Genomic DNA, 24,438 nt, shown 5'->3' with positions numbered 1-24,438 from the left:
GGATGAACAGTTGAATGTTGGAACGGGTTGAATCGGTTAAAAAATGTAGAAGTGAGAGCAAATGTTGAATCCCCATAGAGAATGAATGGGAATTAAAAGAAAAAGCAATTGCGCCAAAATATTTTGAAATTTGGAACAAAACGTAAAAAAACAGCTTCAGGAGGTTCACTTTTGGGGTTAAAATGTTGAAACGGGTTCAATCGGACAAAAAATGCAAAAGTTAGCGCCTAATGTAGCTATTTATGACAGTTAATGTTGAAATAAGTTCACTTCCGGGGTGATTTGGGTCACTTCCGGTCTATTTGGGTCACTTCCGGTCTGATTAGAGGCACTTCCGGTCCAGCTGAGGTCACTTCCGGTTTATTTGGGGTCACTTCCGGTTTAAAAAGGTCACTTCCGGTTTAAAAAGGTCACTTCCGGTTTGATTTGGGGTCACTTCCGGTTTACCTGAGGTCACTTCCTGTTTACCTAAGGTCACTTCCGGTTTGATTTGGGCCACTTCCGGTTCATTCTAGGTTCATTGGGAGCACTTCAGGGTCAATCCAAGATGGCCGCCACACTGGAAGTGGGGGTCAAGGGTTGAATTTTGTAAGCATAGCGGAAGTGGGGGTGAAGGGGGTGAATATGGTAAGGATGAGGTGACCAAAGTGAATAAAGTTGGAATGGGTTGAATCGGTTGAAAAATGTAGAAATTAGAGTAGAAAAACCAAATTTTGTAGAATTTGGTTGAATTTCAAAATTGAAAATTTGGAAATTTTGGTAAGTGGGAAGGTGTGGAATAGGTAGGCAAAAGATGAACAGTTGAAAGTTGGAATGGGTTGAATCGGTTGAAAAACGTAGAAGTTAGAGTAGAAAAACGAAATTTTGGAGAATTTGGTTGAATTTCAAATTTGAAATTTTGGAATTTTTGATAGGTGAGAAGTTGTGGAATAGGCAGGCAAAAGATGAACAGTTGAAAGTTGGAATGGGTTGAATCGGTTGAAAAATGTAGAAATTAGAGTAGAAAAACGAAATTACGAAGAATTTGGTTGAATTTCAAATTTGAAAATTTGGAATTTTTTTGTAAGTGGGAAGTTGTGGAATAGGTAGGCAAAAGATGAACAGTTGGAAGTTGGAACGGGTTCAATCGGTCGAAAAATGTAGAAATTAGAGGTGAAAAACGAAATTTCGTGAAATTTTGTCGGAATTTTTAACGTGAAAACGTGAAATTTTTGAATTTGGGAATTTTGGGAATGTCGAGAATCATTCCGAATGTGGTTTGAATGTGCTGAATGAGGTGAATTTAAAAGGGGAATGACGTAAATGTGAAATGTCGAATCTGCCATTGAGAATGAATGGGGAAAAATTTGTCGTAAATTCGCGAATTTTGCGAAATCGGAAAATTTTCGGAACGAGAAAAATGGAAGCACTCATCTCGTGAATATTTGGAATACGTCAAAAGTGGAACGGAGTGAATCGGATGAATTATGTGGAAGAAGAAGCGGGACAAAAAAGTGGCGGGAATAAAATAGAAGAATAATAATAATAACTAGAAAATGCAATTTCTGGAGAAATTGCGTGTGAAGGCGAAGACTTTGAATCACTTCTTGGGGAATGCTGGCGAATTATGCTGAAATGAGTTGAATTACTTGAGAAATGTAGAAAATAGAGGTGAAAAACGGAATTTTGGAGAATTTGGTGGAATTTCAGAATTTTGGAGAATTTGGTTGAGTTTAAAATCTTAAAATGTGGAATTTATGGCAAGTGGAAATTTGGGGAATAGGTAGGAAAAAGATGAAGAGTTGAAAGTTGGAATGAGTTGAATCAGTTGAACAATGTGAAAATTAGAGTAGAAAAACACATTTTTGGAGAATTTGGTTGAATTTCAAATTTCAAAATTTGGAATTTTTTGTAAGGGGAAGTTGTGGAATAGGTAAGCAAAAGATGAAGAGTTGAAAGTTGGAATGGGTTGAATCGGTAGAGAAATGTAGAAATGAGAGTAGAAAAACGAAATTTTGGAGAATTTGGTTGAATTTCAAATTTGGGATTTTTGGTAAGTGGGAAGTTGTGTAATACGTAGGCAAAAGATGAAGAGTTGAAAGTTGGAATGGGTTGAATCGGTTGAAAAATGTACAAATTAGAGTCGAAAAACGAAATTTTGCAGAATTTGGTTGAATTTCAAATTTGGAATTTTTGGTAAGTGGGAAGTTGTGAAATAGGTAAGCAAAAGATGAAAAGTTGAAAGTTGGAATGGATTGAATCGGTTGCACAATGTAAAGATTAGAGTAGAAAAACAAAATGTTTGAGAATTTGGTTGAATTTCAAATTTTTAATTTTTGGTAAGTGGGAAATTGTGGAATAGGTAGGCAAAAGATAAAGAGTTGAAAGTTGGAATGGGTTGAATCGGTTGAACAATGTAGAAATTACAGTAGAAAAACGAAATTTTGGAGATTTTGGTTGAATTTCAAATTTGGAATTTTTGGTAAGTCGGAAGTTGTGGAATAGGTAGGCCAAAGATGAAGAGTTGAAAGTTGGAATGGGTTGAATCGGTTGAACAATGTAGAAATTAGAGTAGAAAAACAAAATGTTGGAGAATTTGGTTGAATTTCAAATATGGAATTTTTGGTAAGTGGGAAGTTGTGGAATAGGTAGGCAAAAGATGAAGAGTTGAAAGTTGGAATGGGTTGAATTGGTTGAACAATGTAGAAATTAGATTCGAAAAACGAAATTTTGGAGAATTTGGTTGAATTTCAAATTTGGAATATTTGGTAAACGGGAAGTTGTGGAATAGGTAGGCAAAACATGAACAGTTGAAAGTTGGAATGAGTTGAATCGGTTAAAAAATGTAGAAATTAGAGTAGAAAAACAAAATTTTTGAGAATTTGGTTGAATTCCAAATTTGGAATTTTTGGTAAGTCGGAAGTTGTGGAATAGGTAGGCAAAAGATGAAGAGTTGAAAGTTGGAATGGGTTGAATCGGTTGAACAATGTAGAAATTAGAGTAGAAAAACAAAATGTTGGAGAATTTGGTTGAATTTCAAATATGGAATTTTTGGTAAGTGGGAAGTTGTGGAATAGGTAGGCAAAAGATGAAGAGTTGAAAGTTGGAATGGGTTGAATCGGTTGAACAATGTAGAAATTAGATTAGAAAAACGAAATTTTGGAGAATTTGGTTGAATTTCAAATTTGGAATTTTTGGTAAACGGGAAGTTGTGGAATAGGTAGGCAAAACATGAACAGTTGAAAGTTGGAATGAGTTGAATCGGTTAAAAAATGTAGAAATTAGAGTAGAAAAACAAAATTTTTGAGAATTTGGTTGAATTCCAAATTTGGAATTTTTGGTAAGTCGGAAGTTGTGGAATAGGTAGGCAAAAGATGAAGAGTTGAAAGTTGGAATGGGTTGAATCGGTTGAACAATGTAGAAATTAGAGTAGAAAAACAAAATGTTGGAGAATTTGGTTGAATTTCAAATATGGAATTTTTGGTAAGTGGGAAGTTGTGGAATAGGTAGGCAAAAGATGAAGAGTTGAAAGTTGGAATGGGTTGAATCGGTTGAACAATGTAGAAATTAGATTAGAAAAACGAAATTTTGGAGAATTTGGTTGAATTTCAAATTTGGAATTTTTGGTAAACGGGAAGTTGTGGAATAGGTAGGCAAAACATGAACAGTTGAAAGTTGGAATGAGTTGAATCGGTTAAAAAATGTAGAAATTAGAGTAGAAAAACAAAATGTTGGAGAATTTGGTTGAATTTCAAATATGGAATTTTTGGTAAGTGGGAAGTTGTGGAATAGGTAGGCAAAACATGAACAGTTGAAAGTTGGAATGAGTTGAATCGGTTGAAAAATGTAGAAATTAGAGTAGAAAAACAAAATTTTTGAGAATTTGGTTGAATTCCAAATTTGAAAATTTGGAATTTTTCATAAGTTGGAAGTTGTGGAATAGTTAGAAAAAGATGAACAGTTGAAAGTTGGAATGGGTTGAATCGGTTGAAAAACGTAAAAGTTAGAGTGGAAAAACGAAATTTTGGAGAATTTGGTTGAATTTCAAATTTGGAATTTTTGGTAAGTGGGAAGTTGTGGAATAGGTAGGCAAAAGATGAACAGTTGAAAGTTGGAATGAGTTGAATCGGTTGAACAATGTAGAAAAAAGTGGAATGATGTAAATGTGAAATGTCGAATCTGCCATTAAGAATGAATGGGGAAAAATTTGTCGTAAGTTCGCGAATTTTGCGAAATCGGAAAATTTTCGGAACGAGAAAAATGGAAGCGCTCATCTCGTGAATATTTGGAACACGTCAAAAGTGGAACGGAGTGAATAGGATGAACTATGTGGAAGAAGAAGCGGGACAAAAAAGTGTGGAGAATAAAATAGAAGAATAATAATAATAATAATAATAATAATAGAGAATGGTGTAGAATAACATATGTGTGAAGGCCATCGCCTTCACACAATAATAGAGAATGGTGTAGAATAACATATGTGTGAAGGCCATCGCCTTCACACAACTAGAAAATGCAATTTCTGGAGAAATTGCGTGTGAAGGCGAAGACTTTGAATCACTTCTTGGGGAATGCTGGCGAATTATGCTGAAACGAGTTGAATTACTTGAGAAATGTAGAAAATAGAGGTGAAAAACGGAATTTTGGAGAATTTGGTGGAATTTCAGAATTTTGGAGAATTTGGTTGAGTTTAAAATCTTAAAATGTGGAATTCATGGCAAGTGGAAATTTGGGGAATAGGTAGGAAAAAGATGAAGAGTTGAAAGTTGGAATGGGTTGAATCGGTTGAACAATGTGAAAATTAGAGTAGAAAAACACATTTTTGGAGAATTTGGTTGAATTTCAAATTTCAAAATTTGGAATTTTTTGTAAGGGGAAGTTGTGGAATAGGTAAGCAAAAGATGAAGAGTTGAAAGTTGGAATGGGTTGAATCGGTAGAGAAATGTAGAAATGAGAGTAGAAAAACGAAATTTTGGAGAATTTGGTTGAATTTCAAATTTGGGATTTTTGGTAAGTGGGAAGTTGTGTAATACGTAGGCAAAAGATGAAGAGTTGAAAGTTGGAATGGGTTGAATCGGTTGAAAAATGTCACGCCCGTGCCACAGCACGCTCGGCCTGCACTTTGCTCGGCCACACCCCTTTCGTTACCATAATGTCTGTCACCTGCTTCCTATTGTTACCCTGTGTATTTAAGCCCTGCCCGTGTGTTTCTCCCTGTCGGTGTCTACTGTTGTGTCCATTCCTGTTCGTGCCCAGTGTTCCTGTTCGTGTCATCTGGTTTTCCCTCGGTCTGTCTGAAGGCTCACGGTCAGAATTTTAATCTTGTCCAAGGGGACTTCATGTCGGTCAGTCTGTCTGTTTTGCTGGCCGTGAGTCTTCCTCCCGTCTGTGTCGTTCGTTCCCCACCTGCCTCCCTTCCAACTCCTTTTCCCTGCAATAAATCCTGGTTCAAGCTGCATTTGGTCGCCCTGGCTCAACTCATTCCTGACAGAAGACACCGACCATCACAGCGACCAGCGCTTGGACCAACCTTTGCCGGCTCCCGCAACTGCTGCATGGTCGCCAAGAAGATGAGTTCAAGCGACGCAAGATGCACGGTTGCCCCCCCCCCAAAACAGATCCGACGGCGCGGATGTTGCGGCCGCCACTTGTTCCGGCGGCGCGGATCCAGCGGCTGTCACCGTCGGCCTTCAACGGTGCATGACGCACGGCCGCCCCCCGACCCAGTCCCGACGGCGCGGATGCTGCGGCCGCCACCAGTTCCGGCGGCGCGGATCCAGCGGCCGTCACCCAGTCGGCTTCAACGGCGCATGACGCACGGCCGCCCCCCGATCCAGTCCCGACGGCGCGGATGCTGCGGCCGCCACCAGTTCCGGCGGCGTGGATCCAGCGGCCGTCACCCAGTCGGCCTTCGGCGGTGTGTGACGTGCGGCCACCTCCCCATTTCCTCCCGGCTCTTGTTGGACAGTCTTGGACTTTTTCTTTTTTGGGACGTCGGGAGCCGTCCCTTGTGGGAGGGGTACTGTCACGCCCGTGCCACAGCACGCTCGGCCTGCACTTTGCTCGGCCACACCCCTTTCGTTACCATAATGTCTGTCACCTGCTTCCTATTGTTACCCTGTGTATTTAAGCCCTGCCCGTGTGTTTCTCCCTGTCGGTGTCTACTGTTGTGTCCATTCCTGTTCGTGCCCAGTGTTCCTGTTCGTGTCATCTGGTTTTCCCTCGGTCTGTCTGAAGGCTCACGGTCAGAATTTTAATCTTGTCCAAGGGGACTTCATGTCGGTCAGTCTGTCTGTTTTGCTGGCCGTGAGCCTTCCTCCCGTCTGTGTCGTTCGTTCCCCACCTGCCTCCCTTCCAACTCCTTTTCCCTGCAATAAATCCTGGTTCAAGCTGCATTTGGTCGCCCTGGCTCAACTCATTCCTGACAGAAAAATGTACAAATTAGAGTCGAAAAACGAAATTTTGCAGAATTTGGTTGAATTTCAAATTTGGAATTTTTGGTAAGTGGGAAGTTGTGAAATAGGTAAGCAAAAGATGAAAAGTTGAAAGTTGGAATGGATTGAATCGGTTTCACAATGTAAAGATTAGAGTAGAAAAACAAAATGTTTGAGAATTTGGTTGAATTTCAAATTTTTAATTTTTGGTAAGTGGGAAGTTGTGGAATAGGTAGGCAAAAGATGAAGAGTTGAAAGTTGGAATGGGTTGAATCGGTTGAACAATGTAGAAATTACAGTAGAAAAACGAAATTTTGGAGATTTTGGTTGAATTTCAAATTTGGAATTTTTGGTAAGTGGGAAGTTGTGGAATAGGTAGGCAAAAGATGAAGAGTTGAAAGTTGGAATGGGTTGAATTGGTTGAACAATGTAGAAATTAGAGTAGAAAAACAAAATGTTGGAGAATTTGGTTGAATTTCAAATATGGAATTTTTGGTAAGTGGGAAGTTATGGAATAGGTAGGCAAAAGATGAAGAGTTGAAAGTTGGAATGGGTTGAATCGGTTGAACAATGTAGAAATTAGATTAGAAAAACGAAATTTTGGAGAATTTGGTTGAATTTCAAATTTGGAATTTTTGGTAAACGGGAAGTTGTGGAATAGGTAGGCAAAACATGAACAGTTGAAAGTTGGAATGAGTTGAATTGGTTAAAAAATGTAGAAATTAGAGTAGAAAAACAATTTTTTTTGAGAATTTGGTTGAATTCCAAATTTGGAATTTTTGGTAAGTCGGAAGTTGTGGAATAGGTAGGCAAAAGATGAAGAGTTGAAAGTTGGAATGGGTTGAATCGGTTGAACAATGTAGAAATTAGAGTAGAAAAACTAAATGTTGGAGAATTTGGTTGAATTTCAAATATGGAATTTTTGGTAAGTGGGAAGTTGTGGAATAGGTAGGCAAAAGATGAAGAGTTGAAAGTTGGAATGGGTTGAATCGGTTGAACAATGTAGGAATTAGATTAGAAAAACGAAATTTTGGAGAATTTGGTTGAATTTCAAATTTGGAATTTTTGGTAAACGGGAAGTTGTGGAATAGGTAGGCAAAACATGAACAATTGAAAGTTGGAATGGGTTGAATCGGTTGAACAATGTAGAAATTAGATTAGAAAAACGAAATTTTGGAGAATTTGGTTGAATTTCAAATTTGAAATTTTTGGTAAACGGGAAGTTGTGGAATAGGTAGGCAAAACATGAACAGTTGAAAGTTGGAATGAGTTGAATCGGTTAAAAAATGTAGAAATTAGAGTAGAAAAACACAATTTTTGAGAATTTGGTTGAATTCCAAATTTGGAATTTTTGGTAAGTCGGAAGTTGTGGAATAGGTAGGCAAAAGATGAAGAGTTGAAAGTTGGAATGGGTTGAATCGGTTGAACAATGTAGAAATTAGAGTAGAAAAACAAAATGTTGGAGAATTTGGTTGAATTTCAAATATGGAATTTTTGGTAAGTGGGAAGTTGTGGAATAGGTAGGCAAAAGCTGAAGAGTTGAAAGTTGGAATGGGTTGAATCGGTTGAACAATGTAGAAATTAGATTAGAAAAACGAAATTTTGGAGAATTTGGTTGAATTTCAAATTTGGAATTTTTGGTAAACGGGAAGTTGTGGAATAGGTAGGCAAAACATGAACAGTTGAAAGTTGGAATGAGTTGAATCGGTTAAAAAATGTAGAAATTAGAGTAGAAAAACAAAATGTTGGAGAATTTGGTTGAATTTCAAATATGGAATTTTTGGTAAGTGGGAAGTTGTGGAATAGGTAGGCAAAACATGAACAGTTGAAAGTTGGAATGAGTTGAATCGGTTTAAAAATGTAGAAATTAGAGTAGAAAAACAAAATTTTTGAGAATTTGGTTGAATTCCAAATTTGAAAATTTGGAATTTTTCATAAGTTGGAAGTTGTGGAATAGTTAGAAAAAGATGAACAGTTGAAAGTTGGAATGGGTTGAATCGGTTGAAAAACGTAAAAGTTAGAGTGGAAAAACGAAATTTTGGAGAATTTGGTTGAATTTCAAATTTGGAATTTTTGGTAAGTGGGAAGTTGTGGAATAGGTAGGCAAAAGATGAACAGTTGAAAGTTGGAATGAGTTGAATCGGTTGAACAATGTAGAAAAAAGTGGAATGATGTAAATGTGAAATGTCGAATCTGCCATTAAGAATGAATGGGGAAAAATTTGTCGTAAGTTCGCGAATTTTGCGAAATCGGAAAATTTTCGGAACGAGAAAAATGGAAGCGCTCATCTCGTGAATATTTGGAACACGTCAAAAGTGGAACGGAGTGAATCGGATGAACTATGTGGAAGAAGAAGCGGGACAAAAAAGTGTGGAGAATAAAATATAATAATAATAATAACTAGAAAATGCAATTTCTGGAGAAATTGCGTGTGAAGGCGAAGACTTTGAATCACTTCTTGGGGAATGATGCCGAATGATGTTGAAATGAGTTGAATTTCTTGAGAAATGTGGAAAATAGAAGTGTAATACTAAATTTTGGAGAATGTGGTTGAATTTCAAATTTGAATTTTGGAATTTGTGGTAAGTGGGAGGTTGTGGAATAGGTAGGAAAAAGATGAACAGTTGAAAGTTGGAACGGGTTGAAACGGTTAAAAAATGTAGAAGTTAGAGCAAATCTTGAATCCCCATAGAGAATGAATGGGAATTAAAAGAAAAAGCAATTGCGCCAAAATATTTTGAAATTTGGAACAAAACGAAAAAAAACAGCTTCAGGAGGTTCACTTTTGGGGTTAAAATGTTGAAACGGGTTCAATCGGACAAAAAATGCAAAAGTTAGCGACTAATGTAGCGATTTAGGGCCGTTAATGTTGAAATAAGGTCACTTCCGGTCTATTTGGGTCACTTCCGGTTTGAATAGAGGCACTTCCGGTCTAGCTGAGGTCACTTCCGGTTTATTTGGGGTCACTTCCGGTTTAAAAAGGTCACTTCCGGTTTAAAAAGGTCACGTCCGGTTTGATTTGGGGTCACTTCCGGTTTACCTGGGGTCACTTCCGGTTCATTTGGGGTCACTTCCGGTTTGATTTGGGTCACTTCCGGTCTATTTGGGTCACTTCCGGTTTGAATAGAGGCACTTCCGGTCTAGCTGAGGTCACTTACGGTTTATTTGGGGTCACTTCCGGTTTAAAAAGGTCACTTCCGGTTTAAAAAGGTCACTTCCGGTTTGATTTGGGGTCACTTCCGGTTTACTTGAGGTCACTTCCGGTTCATTTGGGGTCACTTCCGGTTTGATTTGGGTCACTTCCGGTCTATTTGGGTCACTTCCGGTTTGATTAGAGGCACTTCCGGTCTAGCTGAGGTCACTTCCGGTTTATTTGGGGTCACTTCCGGTTTAAAAAGGTCACTTCCGGTTTAAAAAGGTCACTTCCGGTTTGATTTGGGGTCACTTCCGGTTTACCTAAGGTCACTTCCTGTTTACCTAAGGTCACTTCCGGTTCGATTTGGGGCACTTCCGGTTCATTCTAGGGTCATTGGGAGCACTTCAGGGTCAATCCAAGATGGCCGCCACACTGGAAGTGGGGGTCAAGGGTTGAATTGTGTAAGCATAGTGGAAGTGGGGGTGAAGGGGGTGAATATGGTAAGGATGAGGTGACCAAAGTGAATAAAGTTGGAATGGGTTGAATCGGTTGAAAAATGTAGAAATTAGAGTAGAAAAACCAAATTTTGTAGAATTTGGTTGAATTTCAAAATTGAAAATTTGGAAATTTTGGTAAGTGGGAAGGTGTGGAATAGGTAGGCAAAAGATGAACAGTTGAAAGTTGGAATGGGTTGAATCGGTTGAAAAACGTAGAAGTTAGAGTAGAAAAACGAAATTTTGGAGAATTTGGTTGAATTTCAAATTTGAAATTTTGGAATTTTTGGTAGGTGAGAAGTTGTGGAATAGGCAGGCAAAAGATGAACAGTTGAAAATTGGAATGGGTTGAATCGGTTGAAAAATGTAGAAACTAGAGGTGAAAAACGAAATTTCGTGAAATTTTGTCGGAATTTTTAACGTGAAAACGTGAAATTTTTGAATTTGGGAATTTTGGGAATGTCGAGAATCATTCCGAATGTGGTTTGAATGTGCTGAATGAGGTGAATTTAAAAGGGGAATGACGTAAATGTGAAATGTAGAATCTGCCATTGAGAATGAATGGGGAAAAATTTGTCGTAAATTCGCGAATTTTGCGAAATCGGAAAATTTTCGGAACGAGAAAAATGGAAGCGCTCATCTCGTGAATATTTGGAATACGTCAAAAGTGGAACGGAGTGAATCGGATGAATTATGTGGAAGAAGAAGCGGGACAAAAAAGTGTGGAGAATAAAATATAATAATAATAATAATAATAATAATAGAGAATGGTGTAGAATAACATATGTGTGAAGGCCATCGCCTTCACACAATAATAATAATAATAGAGAATGGTGTAGAATAACATATGTGTGAAGGCCATCGCCTTCACACAACTAGAAAATGCAATTTCTGGAGAAATTGCGTGTGAAGGCGAAGACTTTGAATCACTTCTTGGGGAATGATGCCGAATGATGTTGAAATGAGTTGAATTTCTTGAGAAATGTGGAAAATAGAAGTGTAATACTAAATTTTTGAGAATATGGTTGAATTTCAAATTTGATTTTTGGAATTTTTGGTAAGTGGAAAGTTGTGGAATAGGCAGGCAAAGGATGAACAGTTGAATGTTGGAACGGGTTGAATCGGTTAAAAAATGTAGAAGTGAGAGCAAATGTTGAATCCCCATAGAGAATGAATGGGAATTAAAAGAAAAAGCAATTGCGCCAAAATATTTTGAAATTTGGAACAAAACGTAAAAAAACAGCTTCAGGAGGTTCACTTTTGGGGTTAAAATGTTGAAACGGGTTCAATCGGACAAAAAATGCAAAAGTTAGCGCCTAATGTAGCTATTTATGGCAGTTAATGTTGAAATAAGTTCACTTCCGGGTTGATTTGGGTCACTTCCGGTCTATTTGGGTCACTTCCGGTCTGATTAGAGGCACTTCCGGTCCAGCTGAGGTCACTTCCGGTTTATTTGGGGTCACTTCCGGTTTAAAAAGGTCACTTCCGGTTTAAAAAGGTCACTTCCGGTTTGATTTGGGGTCACTTCCGGTTTACCTGAGGTCACTTCCTGTTTACCTAAGGTCACTTCCGGTTTGATTTGGGCCACTGCCGGTTCATTCTAGGGTCATTGGGAGCACTTCAGGGTCAATCCAAGATGGCCGCCACACTGGAAGTGGGGGTCAAGGGTTGAATTGTGTAAGCATAGTGGAAGTGGGGGTGAAGGGGGTGAATATGGTAAGGATGAGGTGACCAAAGTGAATAAAGTTGGAATGGGTTGAATCGGTTGAAAAATGTAGAAATTAGAGTAGAAAAACCAAATTTTGTAGAATTTGGTTGAATTTCAAAATTGAAAATTTGGAAATTTTGGTAAGTGGGAAGGTGTGGAATAGGTAGGCAAAAGATGAACAGTTGAAAGTTGGAATGGGTTGAATCGGTTGAAAAACGTAGAAGTTAGAGTAGAAAAACGAAATTTTGGAGAATTTGGTTGAATTTCAAATTTGAAATTTTGGAATTTTTGATAGGTGAGAAGTTGTGGAATAGGCAGGCAAAAGATGAACAGTTGAAAGTTGGAATGGGTTGAATCGGTTGAAAAATGTAGAAATTAGAGTAGAAAAACGAAATTACGAAGAATTTGGTTGAATTTCAAATTTGAAAATTTGGAATTTTTTTGTAAGTGGGAAGTTGTGGAATAGGTAGGCAAAAGATGAACAGTTGGAAGTTGGAACGGGTTCAATCGGTCGAAAAATGTAGAAATTAGAGGTGAAAAACGAAATTTCGTGAAATTTTGTCGGAATTTTTAACGTGAAAACGTGAAACTTTTGAATTTGGGAATTTTGGGAATGTCGAGAATCATTCCGAATGTGGTTTGAATGTGCTGAATGAGGTGAATTTAAAAGGGGAATGACGTAAATGTGAAATGTAGAATCTGCCATTGAGAATGAATGGGGAAAAATTTGTCGTAAATTCGCGAATTTTGCGAAATCGGAAAATTTTCGGAACGAGAAAAATGGAAGCACTCATCTCGTGAATATTTGGAATACGTCAAAAGTGGAACGGAGTGAATCGGATGAATTATGTGGAAGAAGAAGCGGGACAAAAAAGTGGCGGGAATAAAATAGAAGAATAATAATAATAACTAGAAAATGCAATTTCTGGAGAAATTGCGTGTGAAGGCGAAGACTTCGAATCACTTCTTGGGGAATGATGCCGAATGATGTTGAAATGAGTTGAATTTCTTGAGAAATGTGGAAAATAGAAGTGTAATACTAAATTTTTGAGAATATGGTTGAATTTCAAATTTGATTTTTGGAATTTTTGGTAAGTGGAAAGTTGTGGAATAGGCAGGCAAAGGATGAACAGTTGAATGTTGGAACGGGTTGAATCGGTTAAAAAATGTAGAAGTGAGAGCAAATGTTGAATCCCCATAGAGAATGAATGGGAATTAAAAGAAAAAGCAATTGCGCCAAAAATATTTTGAAATTTGGAACAAAACGTAAAAAAACAGCTTCAGGAGGTTCACTTTTGGGGTTAAAATGTTGAAACGGGTTCAATCGGACAAAAAATGCAAAAGTTAGCGCCTAATGTAGCTACTTATGACAGTTAATGTTGAAATAAGTTCACTTCCGGGTTGATTTGGGTCACTTCCGGTCTATTTGGGTCACTTCCGGTCTGATCAGAGGCACTTCCGGTCCAGCTGAGGTCACTTCCGGTTTATTTGGGGTCACTTCCGGTTAAAAAAGGTCACTTCCGGTTTAAAAAGGTCACTTCCGGTTTGATTTGGGGTCACTTCCGGTTTACCTAAGGTCACTTCCTGTTTACCTAAGGTCACGTCCGGTTCGATTTGGGGCACTTCCGGTTCATTCTAGGGTCATTGGGAGCACTTCAGGGTCAATCCAAGATGGCCGCCACACTGGAAGTGGGGGTCAAGGGTTGAATTGTGTAAGCATAGTGGAAGTGGGGGTGAAGGTGGTGAATATGGTAAGGATGAGGTGACCAAAGTGAATAAAGTTGGAATGGGTTGAATCGGTTGAAAAATGTAGAAATTAGAGTAGAAAAACCAAATTTTGTAGAATTTGGTTGAATTTCAAAATTTAAATTTTGGTAAGTGGGAAGGTGTGGAATAGGTAGGCAAAAGATGAACAGTTGAAAGTTGGAATGGGTTGAATCGGTTGAAAAACGTAGAAGTTAGAGTAGAAAAACGAAATTTTGGAGAATTTGGTTGAATTTCAAATTTGAAATTTTGGAATTTTTGGTAGGTGAGAAGCTGTGGAATAGGCAGGCAAAAGATGAACAGTTGAAAGTTGGAATGGGTTGAATCGGTTGAAAAATGTAGAAGTTAGAGTAGAAAAACGAAATTACGAAGAATTTGGTTGAATTTCAAATTTGAAAATTTGGAATTTTTTTGTAAGTGGGAAGTTGTGGAATAGGTAGGCAAAAGATGAACAGTTGGAAGTTGGAACGGGTTGAATCGGTCGAAAAATGTAGAAATTAGAGGTGAAAAACGAAATTTCGTGAAATTTTGTCGGAATTTTTAACGAGAAAACGTGAAATTTTTGAATTTGGGAATTTTGGGAATGTCGAGAATCATTCCGAATGTGGTTTGAATGTGCTGAATGAGGTGAATGTAAAAGGGGAATGACGTAAATGTGAAATGTCGAATCTGCCATTGAGAATGAATGGGGAAAAATTTGTCGTAAATTCGCGAATTTTGCGAAATCGGAAAATTTTCGGAACGAGAAAAATGGAAGCGCTCATCCCGTGAATATTTGGAATACGTCAAAAGTGGAACGGAGTGAATCGGATGAATTATGTGGAAGAAGAAGCGGGACAAAAAAGTGGCGGGAATAAAATAGAAGAATAATAATAATAACTAGAAAATGCAATTTCTGGAGAAATTGCGTGTGAAGGCGAAGACTTTGAATCACTTCTTGGGGAATGCTGGCGAATTATGCTGAAACGAGTTGAATTACTTGAGAAATGTAGAAAATAGAGGTGAAAAACGGAATTTTGGAGAATTTGGTGGAATTTCAGAATTTTGGAGAATTTGGTTGAGTTTAAAATCCTAAAATGTGGAATTTATGGCAAGTGAAAATTTGGGGAATAGGTAGGAAAAAGATGAAGAGTTGAAAGTTGGAATGGGTTGAATCGGTTGAACAATGTGAAAATTAGAGTAGAAAAACACATTTTTGGAGAATTTGGTTGAATTTAAAATTTCAAAATTTGGAATTTTTTTGTAAGGGGAAGTTGTGGAATAGGTAAGCAAAAGATGAAGAGTTGAAAGTTGGAATGGGTTGAATCGGTAGAGAAATGTAGAAATGAGAGTAGAAAAACGAAATTTTGGAGAATTTGGTTGAATTTCAAATTTGGGATTTTTGGTAAGTGGGAAGTTGTGTAATACGTAGGCAAAAGATGAAGAGTTGAAAGTTGGAATGGGTTGAATCGGTTGAAAAATGTACAAATTAGAGTCGAAAAACGAAATTTTGCAGAACTTGGTTGAATTTCAAATTTGGAATTTTTGGTAAGTGGGAAGTTGTGAAATAGGTAAGCAAAAGATGAAAAGTTGAAAGTTGGAATGGATTGAATCGGTTGCACAATGTAAAGATTAGAGTAGAAAAACAAAATGTTTAAGAATTTGGTTGAATTTCAAATTTTTAATTTTTGGTAAGTGGGAAGTTGTGGAATAGGTAGGCAAAAGATGAAGAGTTGAAAGTTGGAATGGGTTGAATCGGTTGAACAATGTAGAAATTACAGTAGAAAAACGAAATTTTGGAAATTTTGGTTGAATTTCAAATTTGGAATTTTTGGTAAGTCGGAAGTTGTGGAATAGGTAGGCAAAAGATGAAGAGTTGAAAGTTGGAATGGGTTGAATCGGTTGAACAATGTAGAAATTAGAGTAGAAAAACAAAATGTTGGAGAATTTGGTTGAATTTCAAATATGGAATTTTTGGTAAGTGGGAAGTTGTGGAATAGGTAGGCAAAAGATGAAGAGTTGAAAGTTGGAATGGGTTGAATCGGTTGAACAATGTAGAAATTAGATTAGAAAAACGAAATTTTGGAGAATTTGGTTGAATTTCAAATTTGGAATTTTTGGTAAACGGGAAGTTGTGGAATAGGTAGGCAAAACATGAACAGTTGAAAGTTGGAATGAGTTGAATCGGTTAAAAAATGTAGAAATTAGAGTAGAAAAACAAAATGTTGGAGAATTTGGTTGAATTTCAAATATGGAATTTTTGGTAAGTGGGAAGTTGTGGAATAGGTAGGCAAAACATGAACAGTTGAAAGTTGGAATGAGTTGAATCGGTTGAAAAATGTAGAAATTAGATTAGAAAAACAAAATTTTTGAGAATTTGGTTGAATTCCAAATTTGAAAATTTGGAATTTTTCATAAGTTGGAAGTTGTGGAATAGTTAGAAAAAGATGAACAGTTGAAAGTTGGAATGGGTTGAATCGGTTGAAAAACGTAAAAGTTAGAGTGGAAAAACGAAATTTTGGAGAATTTGGTTGAATTTCAAATTTGGAATTTTTGGTAAGTGGGAAGTTGTGGAATAGGTAGGCAAAAGATGAACAGTTGAAAGTTGGAATGAGTTGAATCGGTTGAACAATGTAGAAAAAAAGTGGAATGATGTAAATGTGAAATGTCGAATCTGCCATTAAGAATGAATGGGGAAAAATTTGTCGTAAGTTCGCGAATTTTGCGAAATCGGAAAATTTTCGGAACGAGAAAAATGGAAGCGCTCATCTCGTGAATATTTGGAACGCGTCAAAAGTGGAACGGAGTGAATCGGATGAACTATGTGGAAGAAGAAGCGGGACAAAAAAGTGTGGAGAATAAAATAGAAGAATAATAATAATAATAATAATAATAATAGAGAATGGTGTAGAATAACATATGTGTGAAGGCCATCGCCTTCACACAATAATAGAGAATGGTGTAGAATAACATATGTGTGAAGGCCATCGCCTTCACACAATAATAGAGAATGGTGTAGAATAACATATGTGTGAAGGCCATCGCCTTCACACAATAACTAGAAAATGCAATTTCTGGAGAAATTGCGTGTGAAGGCGAAGACTTTGAATCACTTCTTGGCGAATGCTGGCGAATTATGCTGAAACGAGTTGAATTACTTGAGAAATGTAGAAAATAGAAGTGAAAAACGGAATTTTGGAGAATTTGGTGGAATTTCAGAATTTTGGAGAATTTGGTTGAGTTTAAAATCTTAAAATGTGGAATTTATGGCAAGTGGAAATTTGGGGAATAGGTAGGAAAAAGATGAAGAGTTGAAAGTTGGAATGAGTTGAATCGGTTGAACAATGTGAAAATTAGAGTAGAAAAACACATTTTTGGAGAATTTGGTTGAATTTCAAATTTCAAAATTTGGAATTTTTTGTAAGGGGAAGTTGTGGAATAGGTAAGCAAAAGATGAAGAGTTGAAAGTTGGAATGGGTTGAATCGGTAGAGAAATGTAGAAATGAGAGTAGAAAAACGAAATTTTGGAGAATTTGGTTGAATTTCAAATTTGGGATTTTTGGTAAGTGGGAAGTTGTGTAATACGTAGGCAAAAGATGAAGAGTTGAAAGTTGGAATGGGTTGAATCGGTTGAAAAATGTACAAATTAGAGTCGAAAAACGAAATTTTGCAGAATTTGGTTGAATTTCAAATTTGGAATTTTTGGTAAGTGGGAAGTTGTGAAATAGGTAAGCAAAAGATGAAAAGTTGAAAGTTGGAATGGATTGAATCGGTTGCACAATGTAAAGATTAGAGTAGAAAAACAAAATGTTTGAGAATTTGGTTGAATTTCAAATTTTTAATTTTTGGTAAGTGGGAAATTGTGGAATAGGTAGGCAAAAGATGAAGAGTTGAAAGTTGGAATGGGTTGAATCGGTTGAACAATGTAGAAATTACAGTAGAAAAACGAAATTTTGGAGATTTTGGTTGAATTTCAAATTTGGAATTTTTGGTAAGTCGGAAGTTGTGGAATAGGTAGGCCAAAGATGAAGAGTTGAAAGTTGGAATGGGTTGAATCGGTTGAACAATGTAGAAATTAGAGTAGAAAAACAAAATGTTGGAGAATTTGGTTGAATTTCAAATATGGAATTTTTGGTAAGTGGGAAGTTGTGGAATAGGTAGGCAAAAGATGAAGAGTTGAAAGTTGGAATGGGTTGAATCGGTTGAACAATGTAGAAATTAGATTAGAAAAACGAAATTTTGGAGAATTTGGTTGAATTTCAAATTTGGAATTTTTGGTAAACGGGAAGTTGTGGAATAGGTAGGCAAAACATGAACAGTTGAAAGTTGGAATGAGTTGAATCGGTTAAAAAATGTAGAAATTAGAGTAGAAAAACAAAATTTTTGAGAATTTGGTTGAATTCCAAATTTGGAATTTTTGGTAAGTCGGAAGTTGTGGAATAGGTAGGCAAAAGATGAAGAGTTGAAAGTTGGAATGGGTTGAATCGGTTGAACAATGTAGAAATTAGAGTAGAAAAACAAAATGTTGGAGAATTTGGTTGAATTTCAAATATGGAATTTTTGGTAAGTGGGAAGTTGTGGAATAGGTAGGCAAAAGATGAAGAGTTGAAAGTTGGAATGGGTTGAATCGGTTGAACAATGTAGAAATTAGATTAGAAAAACGAAATTTTGGAGAATTTGGTTGAATTTCAAATTTGGAATTTTTGGTAAACGGGAAGTTGTGGAATAGGTAGGCAAAAGATGAAGAGTTGAAAGTTGGAATGGGTTGAATCGGTTGAACAATGTAGAAATTAGATTAGAAAAACGAAATTTTGGAGAACTTGGTTGAATTTCAAATTTGGAATTTTTGGTAAACGTGAAGTTGTGGAATAGGTAGGCAAAACATGAACAGTTGAAAGTTGGAATGAGTTGAATCGGTTAAAAAATGTAGAAATTAGAGAAGAAAAACAAAATGTTGGAGAATTTGGTTGAATTTCAAATATGGAATTTTTGGTAAGTGGGAAGTTGTGGAATAGGTAGGCAAAACATGAACAGTTGAAAGTTGGAATGAGTTGAATCGGTTAAAAAATGTAGAAATTAGAGTAGAAAAACAAATTTTTTGAGAATTTGGTTGAATTCCAAATTTGAAAATTTGGAATTTTTCATAAGTTGGAAGTTGTGGAATAGTTAGAAAAAGATGAACAGTTGAAAGTTGGAATGGGTTGAATCGGTTGAAAAACGTAAAAGTTAGAGTGGAAAAATGAAATTTTGGAGAATTTGGTTGAATTTCAAATTTGGAATTTTTGGTAAGTGGGAAGTTGTGGAATAGGTAGCAAAAGATGAACAGTTGAAAGTTGGAATGAGTTGAATCGGTTGAACAATGTAGAAAAAAGTGGAATGATGTAAATGTGAAATGTCGAATCTGCCATTAAGAATGAATGGGGAAAAATTTGTCGTAAGTTCGCGAATTTTGCGAAATCGGAAAATTTTCGGAACGAGAAAAATGGAAGCGCTCATCTCGTGAATATTTGGAACACGTCAAAAGTGGAACGGAGTGAATCGGATGAACTATGTGGAAGAAGAAGCGGGACAAAAAAGTGTGGAGAATAAAATAGAAGAATAATAATAATAATAATAATAGAGAATGGTGTAGAATAACATATGTGTGAAGGCCATCGCCTTCACACAATAATAATAATAATAGAGAATGGTGTAGAATAACATATGTGTGAAGGCCATCGCCTTCACACAATAATAATAGAGAATGGTGTAGAATAACATATGTGTGAAGGCCATCGCCTTCACACAATAATAGAGAATGGTGTAGAATAACATATGTGTGAAGGCCATCGCCTTCACACAACAAGGGATCCTGAGCGAGTTGAATCGTGCACACCCTGCATTTTTGCTTTGACTTGAAATAGGTAACCAAGAGTATAATATAATAAAATCTACTAATGAGCATGCTGATGATTACTCAACCACATGATAGGCAGCTATTTAGGCTTGAGGTGTTTAAATTAGTCTCCCTTCAATGTGCAGAACTAGTTGCATTTGTTATTTGTTAAATACATGACTATGTATAGTAAGATGGCATTTAAGGACGCCAACTCTATACATGAGGCCATGGGGAACTACATTATAAGATTCTTGTGTATGATTGCTGTTCTCAGACTTGAGCTGGAAATTAAACAAGCTCACTTAACAGCAGGTCGTACAAAAAACAATCACTTGGGTCTTGGGTGTGTCATTCTGCAACTGGCTGCTGGACTTCCTCACGGGTAGACCACAAAGTCGGCAGCAGCTCCTCCAGGACCATCACACTAAGCACTGAGGGCGTATGCTCAGCCAACTGCCCTTTATTTCGATCCCACAATCATGTTCCAACCGACAGCACCAACCGCACCATAAAGTTTGCGGAAGACAAAGATGGTGGTAGGCCTCATTACTAAAAATGATGAGGCCAACCAGGAGGGAGCCAACTGTGTGCAAAACACAACAATCTCTTCTTTGAGGTGGTAAAAATTTAAGAGATTGTTAAGACCTCAGGAAAAGTAGTTCACAGCACGTGCAACTTATTTTACTGCAACCACATATTGTCGTGATTGGCGTGGCAAACGTTTAGACAATTCAAAGGCATCCACAGTCACCATGTTCCATCACACTTGCACATCACAAACTGTTGTCTCATGACCAGCCAGTTTAACTATTCAATCACCATGTTCCATCACACTTGCACATCACAAACTGTTGTTTAACTATTCAATCAGTCTCTGTAGCAAGATAAAATTGTCTCATGACCAGCCAGTTTCATTATTCAATCAATCTCTGTAGCATGATAAAACATTCACAGGTTAAAAAATATATATGCATCATTGCTCAGCGACTTAAAGAAAGAAAAAAAACATAACCAATCTGATCAGAAGATGGACCCATCCAACCCATCTATTGAAACAAGTCAAGAGCTATGCACGTTATTTCTTGGGGTGCAACTTCCCGTGAGACACCGGAAGTAGCAATTTATGAATCTTTTACAAAACAATTGTTAGACCCTTGTAGCATTTTAAAATGGGTGCGCTGTTTGCGGTTATACTAACAAGAAGTTGAATCAGTGGCTACAAGAGCAAGGTTTTGAACAAGTGGCCCAGACAAAGAAAGGTTGAACCACGGATTGGGGTGCGCATCTATTCTATTCATTACTTTTGAAAGGCATGATTTGTATGGAGCATCTGCAGATCACACTGGTCGTGAGAAGACTTAAAGACCTCCATAGCATTGTTGAAGGGGGAGGAGGGGCTTGCGCATCCATCTGGAGCTCATATACTATAGCAGCTATCCACAAAAGAACTGGATTGAAGTTTTAAATTCTTTGTGATTCTTGAAAAATTTGAGGGCACACACTGCTGATGACTCTCTTGCGCGATGTGCTGTTGAAGAGCCTTCAGGAATGTGGTCTTTTATGACGACTAAAATGATGTGGTCTGTTTTATGACGATTAAAACGATGTGGTCCGTTTTATGACGATTAAAATGAATGCGCTTCGTTCAATCTTTTCAGTTGTGCTTTCTTTCTTGAGCCCACCTTCCACTTTCTCTGTACAACGGGTGCATGAGCCCCCCCTCCCCATCTGACTGCCAACTCAATTGAAAATATAAAGTATAGCCTCCGCGTTTTTATGAAGGCATCAACCTTCATCAGAGGTGTGTAGTAATTAGTTACTTTCCAGATAAAATGTACTCGTCTAGTTTACTCGAACACAAATTCTTTTTTGACTAGTATTTGCGTAATTTTACTCTTGAGTAACAATAGTCATCATGAAATTTGTCTTGTTTTTCAGACCGCCACTGTACATAATTAAATGCAATGGAAATGATCATTAAAAGTTGCACACACACAGAAAAAAAAAAATCAACAATGACTTTCTAAAGAACGCCGGCAGCATGGCTGCAAGAGGTGCTTTTTCCTGAAACACAAGAACATCATTGCTGTTTGCATTTCACATGATGTTGAAAACTTGAGACTAAAACCCAGGGTGAGAGATTTGAGGCAATTTGCTGGGCTCTGCCCCTCTACATCTGCTCTCAGGTATCTACATCTGCTCTCAGGTAACTAAGCCTATGTCCCACCTCCAATCAAAACGTGAGCAGACTCATTACTGTGCATGTAATTGTACCCCTGAGAGCTTTTAGGAGGGTTCAAATCTCTAGCCACTCATCCTTCCACCCCACTACAATGCAATTATAATGGTTTCTCCTTTCAATTGTGACAACTGAGGTTCTAATGTGGTTTATGATGGAAATTGAACATTGACAATGTAATTAAAAAGCCAGTTCCAAATCATGCTCATAATTCACGGTGGATGAACTGAAATTTGGCCATACATTACCAAAACATAAAGTACTTGAAAAATGATGTTCATACAACATAGCATATAATAGCAGAACGTGTTTGAGGACTTTTACGAACGTACAGTCCACAAGCTCACCTTTAAAGCCAATTATATAACGAGAGAATCAAAGACCAACCAAAAAAACGCCATAGGACTCTATTTTCTTTTTCAAAATTTTGATATGACTTTTCTATAGAAAAAGAACAAAAAACCTGTATGTTGTTCAATTAAGAGACCGCAATAGTAAAGATATGCTTGTGAAGTTGAACGCCTGCGCTTATTTCTCAATGCTTCCATTCCTGACAAGAAAGAACAATACAAAGCTGTCTCCAATGCAAATGATGTTTGCTCAAACAAAATGAAATATGGCAGTGCAGCAAGTTTGTCAACTTTTTATAAAAACAACCTTAGCTGCCTACAATGACAATTCCCCTCGACTCAGTTCACGAGCACCAATGTGTCTTACCTGGCAAAGCCGCTGCGGTAGGTAGGAGTGGCTGAGAAGGCCTCAGAGGCTTGATTCAAGCCTGAAGCTGGCCCAGGAGTCAGACCTCGGTTCCAGGGTGCGCCAACGGTGGCAACAGGAACATACTGGCAGGTGACCACTTTCTGATCCTTAAGTGGCTGTGCGCCAAGTCCAAAGTGGAAGCTCTGACCTCCCGAGGTGCTCACCCCACAGATGGAGATGGGACTGGATGCGGGCAGGTCTGGGGATGTGGTACTGCTTATCTGGCAGTAGGACATCTTCTCTTGTTTAATCACACCTTGAGTGCAGAGCTGAATGAAGCTGCCCTCTTTTTCTTTCTTAATCAAAATGGGGCTTGGCGCTACATTTGTGGAGATACTTGAGCTGGACTGATCGGGACTGGTGATGATGTTGTTGCCATTGAAAGCGAGCGGGCCGCTGCTGTTAGCGTTCTCAGCCGTAACGGGCTTGATTTCCTTCTCCTGGGTGACATCTGCAAGCAGAGCATCATCTGCTAAAGTGGACAGGAAAGCGTCGTCCCCGACATAAAAATCCGAAGGAGAGCCGGTGAGGTCAAAGTCACTGAGCAGATCCATCGTGTTATCGCTGAATAACTTCTGGTTCATGTCTATGTCTTTGCCAATGTGCTCAAAGGCATGATCAAGGTCAATAGGGTCGTGACCTACTTTATCCAAAGAGAAATCCTCAGTTTTCATGGTGAAAAAGCTAGGATCGGATCCTCCGATAAGGGAATCCATGGAAGACGGGGTTAGGTATGCTATCCTGCCCCCTGACTGTGGCAACTTCTCCTCCAAGTTTAGGCGACTGGATGAAAGCAACTTTTGATCTTTGGTCAAGCCCTTAGGTTGCGGATCTTCCTGCAACGCACCAACGCTGGCAGTGATAGAAGAGGATGTCACTTCCACTGGTGCAGGGCTGCTGTTGAGGCCGTTAGACTGTCCAGGCTGCATTAATTGACTGGAAGGGAGAATAACAGAGGCTGGAGAGTTGCTAACACTGAGTGGGGGCACTATCAATGGACTGTCCCCCACTGGAGTTTGGATGTTGACCGGTTTACCTGTACGGTCATCTCTGCTCAGTGTTAGCTTTACTTCACTGTTGTCCATCTGTTTGTTTGGTGGGAGAGAGAGCGAGGGGGGGGGGGAGAGATTGAGGCCAAGGGTGATCAGCAAGGTTGCATCTTAGCATAAACAGGTAGTCAATTTAACACACAAAAACGACCTTGTTTCCTCACTCCACGCTATTCTTGAGCATTTCTTTCCTTCTAAGCATATTTTTAGACTGGAAGCGCTTTTACACACGAGTGATGTGAAGTGACCAGAGGAATGTGGTTTTCAAAGGTAGCAGGCGGGTGGGAGGGGCTTTTTGAGACTTAATGAATCTTTATGAAGCATTTTGTCTAGTCTTTATACAAATAATGGTAGACTGAAACAATAACAAAGGGATTACCACCCGCGCTAATTAGCTAGCCACCAAAACCAAATGGCCACATAGGGCGAGTAAATATACCTGGGCAACATAAATTAAGGTACATGTTGAGATAATCGAGTGTGAGGCATATTAACGCTGCCTTATCGGTAGTTGTTACGATGCTAAGCTAGCAGTGTGACTGGCGTGCCAACACGTCTCGTATAACGCTGAAAGTACTGCTAATATCGCCAAGATAGCTGCGTGTTTATCGTTCGCGTCCGGGTCCAAGTTTAGTCAACAAACACATCGAGCCAACCTCGAGAAAAACTTTGATTTACCCTTGAAAAGACTTCCTGTTGATGGGAGCCCACTTGTCGTCAGTCAACATTGTTGTGGTTGAAATTGGCCGACCACAATGACTTGCTATTTATGAAATCCTCTGGCGTCGTATCTTCGTCCTACATTTGTCGATGAAAAGCTGAACTAAAGCCGAGCGAGGGGGTCAGCTTGATATTTACGTCTCTTGATTCTTATTGCAGGCCTGAGAAGCAGAAGTGGAACTGCAAGTAAACAAGCTAAGCTACAGTGCTCCCCAGCTAGCCATCAGGGAAGTATGTACGACTGTATATGCTAACCTTCAAGCATAACACAAAATGGAGAACCGGGCAAGCTGATCCGT

The 24,438-nt window shown here is 38.1% G+C and overlaps 1 protein-coding gene across 3 annotated transcripts in view; it reads right to left on the bottom strand.

Moving 5' to 3' along the window:
* Positions 1-24,383, bottom strand: part of nr3c1 (nuclear receptor subfamily 3, group C, member 1 (glucocorticoid receptor)) — a 51,162-nt gene extending 26,779 nt beyond the window's left edge. Inside the window, exons 1-3 of one of the 3 annotated variants that reach the window (XM_049746945.2) lie at positions 24,098-24,381; positions 23,407-23,455; positions 22,329-23,306 (exon numbers count right to left, since the gene is read on the bottom strand). In XM_049746945.2, coding sequence (XP_049602902.1) covers positions 22,329-23,299 — 971 coding nt within the window. In that variant the 5' untranslated portion in view covers positions 23,300-23,306; positions 23,407-23,455; positions 24,098-24,381. Of the gene's footprint in view, positions 1-22,328; positions 23,456-24,097 lie in introns of all 3 variants that reach the window. The other 2 variants (XR_011086535.1, XM_049746938.1) reach the window with 2 other exon arrangements.
* Between the last annotated feature and the right edge of the window lie 55 nt (positions 24,384-24,438).

The sequence above is a fragment of the Syngnathus scovelli genome, chromosome 1 (genome assembly GCF_024217435.2).
Source record: "Syngnathus scovelli strain Florida chromosome 1, RoL_Ssco_1.2, whole genome shotgun sequence".
NCBI lineage: Eukaryota > Metazoa > Chordata > Actinopteri > Syngnathiformes > Syngnathidae > Syngnathus > Syngnathus scovelli.
This window is presented reverse-complemented; position numbering and strand designations above follow the sequence as displayed.